The 3,943-nt window shown below is 40.6% G+C and overlaps 1 protein-coding gene across 1 annotated transcript in view; it reads left to right on the top strand.

Moving 5' to 3' along the window:
• The window catches only part of LOC106871652 (exonuclease 1), a 25,955-nt gene that overhangs the window by 20,961 nt on the left and 1,051 nt on the right, over positions 1-3,943 (top strand). Inside the window, exon 12 of the mRNA XM_014918236.2 lies at positions 1,483-1,658. Within this exon, the coding sequence (XP_014773722.1) occupies positions 1,483-1,658 (176 nt within the window). The remainder of the gene's footprint in view (positions 1-1,482; positions 1,659-3,943) is intronic.

Below are 3,943 nucleotides of genomic sequence, written 5' to 3'. Positions count from 1 at the left end.
AAGGTTAGATATGTGTAAATATTGACAGATAATTACGAAATTTGTAATTTTTAAGTGATCCCATATGAGATCACTGATAGGTAATGGGTTAATTATTAATATCATAATTAAGGCGGCGAGCTGGCAGAATCGTTAGCATGCCGGGTGGAATGCTTAACGGTATTTCGTCTGTCTTTACATTCTGAGTTCAAATTCCACCTGGGTCGATAAATGAAGTGCCAGGTGCATAATGGGGTCAATCTAATCGACTTGCCCCCTCCCCCAAAATTTCCGGCCTTGTGCCTAGAGTAGAAAAGATTATATGTATTTGTTGAACTGATTGGTTTTTTGTTTGTTTGTTTGTCCTTATGCTTGTCAGGCATGGCTCTGTGGTTAAGAAGCTTATTTCTCAACCAAGTGGTCTTAGGACCATTCCCAATGCATGGCACTTTAAGCAAATGACTTCTACTATAGCCCTGGTATGACCAAATTTATGTGAGTCAATTTGGTTGAGAGAAACCTGTCGTATATCATTGTCGTCATCATTTAACATCTGTTGACCATGCTGGCATGGGTTGGACGGTTTGACTGAGAACTGGCAAGCCAGGAGGTTGCACCAGGTTCCAATCTGATTTGGCAAGGTTTCTACAGCTGGGTTCCCTTCCTAATGCCAACCACTCTGAGAGTGTAGTGGGTGCTTTTTACATGCAACCGACACAGAAGCCAGTCAGGTGGCACTGGTATCGACCACATTCAGATGGTGCTTTTTATGTGCCACCAGCACGGAGAGTCAGTCAAGCGGCACAGGCAATGACCCACACTTGAATGGTGCTTATTATGTGCCACCAGCATGGGTGCCACTCAGGCGGCACTGGCCACTTTTTCACAAAAAATATATCTGGCTAGGGGGAAGTATTACCTTGCTCTTATTTTGTATTATATTAATCCCCTCTCTCCTGTGTGTATATATCTGAATCTTTGTTTATCAATCAAACCCCTAGAGTAAATGAAACTTCTTTCAGTTTCTATCAACCGGATTTCTCTCAAAATACTGGTCAGCGTGTAGCTATAGTAGAAGATGTAGTGGGAATGAACCCCTAACCTCATGGTTCCAAAGTAAATGCCTTAACCACATAGCCATACATCATCGTTTATCGTTTAACATCCGCTTTCCATGCTAGCATGGGTTGGACGATTTGACTGAGGACTGGTGAAACCAGATGGCTACACCAGGCTCCAATCTGATTTGGCAGAGTTTCTACAGCTGGATCCCCTTCCTAATGCCAACCACTCCGAGATTGTAGTGGGTGCTTTTATGTGTCACCGGCACGAAGGCCAGTCAAGTGGTACTGGCAATGGCCACCCTCGAAATGGTGTATTTTACGTGCCACCTGCACAGGAGCCAATCGAGCAGCACTGGCAACAATATTGAATAGAACAGTCTTACAGAATATGTTAATTTGAGTGTACAATACATACCATTATAAAATGTTGTTTTAACCTGTAGGCACACCTAGAATTTCGACTGCAGCATCGAAATCACCCAAAACACCAAAATGCCGTGTGTCTGGACTGTCCAAGAAGACTACGAAGAAATCGTCCAGTGTTGCTGCAATCAAAAAACTTGATGGTCAGCAATCTATCAAAGATATGTTTGCTAAGTTTGCCTATACCAAAGAGTAAGTTAAACATTTTTCCATCAACGTTGTTTTACAATCTTATTTTATTGTGTGTTCATACTTTTTCTCGTCACCTGAATAAGCAATGGCAAGCATAGGTGTATAGTGTAGCTAGCTTGAATGAGCAAAGGTATGCATACCTGTGTGACACTACTTGGTACTTCCCTGTTGTTGATAACCAGTTTTTTTTAAAATTTACTGAAGCATTAGTGAATAAACTCATGAGACAGGTGGAAGACTTTCAGATTAACTGTTATGACCCCATGGAGAAGCAAATTGGTAAGGAATTGGGTGATGATAGCATTCGGATTATTGGGTCAAATGTAACGCTTATCTATTCATGTTGCTTTGAATTAATCATGGATTTGCTTCGTGATGGTGGTACTCCTTCGGTTACGACGACGAGGGTTCCAGTTGATCCGATCAACAGAACTGTGAACTGCTCAGGAATGCTTTCAGGAAACCTTGATGGGAAACAGGTGAGGATTGGTGGCAGGAATTGCATCTTCGTTCGTTTAACTAGCAATAACCACGCCTCGGATTTACCTCATTGGCCATAGTACCGCCTCTATAAAATTTCGCCTGACTCATGAAAGCATGGAAATATAGACGTCAAAACAGTAACTATTATTATTATGATGATGATGATGACTAAACTGGCTGCTAATAGAGTTAATGTACTGAAGGAAGATATTTTAATTAGAACTATCTTTAATCAAGAACTATTATTGATTGCTTTCATTATTAAGATTGTAATTGTAATAGATTAAAATTTATTATAGCATCGATTATGCTAGCGTCCACTTAACTACTAAGATTTCAAGCAGCATGCGTCCCTAAGAGTTCCCACCCTCTTCGTCATTCCTATAATTTTTATTAATTAGCTCATTAATCAAATTACTATACCAATTTCGTTTACCAGAAAGCTTTCAAAATCGTTATAACAATTTGGTTACACCAGAGTTATCTCCCCTCGACCGTATTTCTCTTCCTGTTTCGCTCTTTCAGAACGAATTTCCTGTTTCATTCTTAACTTCCAAATCTATTTAGCGAGGAAATTAAACAGTAAACAAATGATTTTTCTTGCTGACATTTCTGCTTCTATTTTCCCATGCTCGTCAGTTAGTCTCTATTAATTTACTTCCCTGCAAAACCGTATGGCGTATATACTTTCTTGAAGATCGTTTGTAACCCTGATTTACAAGCTCTCATATTTTACGGTTCTTCTCAATAAACTTTGAAAGATTTAAGACAAAACTGGTCAAGGTTTTCAGTGTCTGACACTTTCGTTGATTAAATTTAAACAAAATATTGAGGATTACTTGCTGCATCGTTCATATGTATCCTTGTAACGATTGTTTGAAGAAGCTTTTCTTAGCCCCAACACCTAATCATACTCCCTTTTACTCTTTTACTTGTTTCAGTCATTTGACTGTGGCCATGCTGGAGCACCGCCTTTTAGTAGAGCTAATCGACCCCAGGACTTATTCTTTGTAAGCCTAGTACTTATTCTATCGGACTCTTTAGCGGAACCGCTAAGTTACGGGGACGTAAACACACCAGCATCAGTTGTCAAGCAATTTTGCGGGTACAAACACAAACACACAAACATATACTCACACACATACATACATACATATATACGATGGGCTTCTTTCAGTTTTCATCTACCAAATCCACTCACAAGGCTTTGGTCGGCCCGAGGCTGCAGTAGAAGACACTTGCCCAAGGTGCCACGCAGTGGGACTGAACCCGGAACCATGTGGTTGGTAAGCAAGCTACTTACCACACAGCCACTCCTAATCATCATCGCTTTACCTTAACTTTTCACTCTGACATTGCTTGCACTGGTCGCCACAGCTAGATGAAGCAGGCCCCATATCTTGCTCTGTACAGGCAATGAGCAATGACAAGTGTAATACCTGGCAGTGTCCCAGTTGTATGATCTATCTTGAACTTCTAGTACTTTGCACCATCATCATCATCATCATCATCATTGTTTTAATGTCCAGTTTTCCATGTAGAGAAGACTTGTTTTGAGATGCCTGATGAGATAAGTTCATTCTATGAACCGATGAAACTTTAAGCTGCATGCAGCTGAGTCAAACTGTTATGAAATAATATATGCATGGATGTATGTATGTATATATGTATGTATATATATATGTATGTATGTGTGTGTGTTGCCAGTACCGCCTGACTGGCTCCCGTAGGATTTTCGAGCGAGATCGTTGCCAGTGCCCCTGGACTGGCTTGTGCGGGTGGCACATAAAAGACACCATTTC

This window comes from Octopus bimaculoides, chromosome 11 (assembly GCF_001194135.2).
Source record: "Octopus bimaculoides isolate UCB-OBI-ISO-001 chromosome 11, ASM119413v2, whole genome shotgun sequence".
Classification (NCBI taxonomy): domain Eukaryota; kingdom Metazoa; phylum Mollusca; class Cephalopoda; order Octopoda; family Octopodidae; genus Octopus; species Octopus bimaculoides.
The sequence above is the reverse complement of the archived record's forward strand: the minus strand, read 5'-3'. Positions and strand labels throughout refer to the sequence as shown.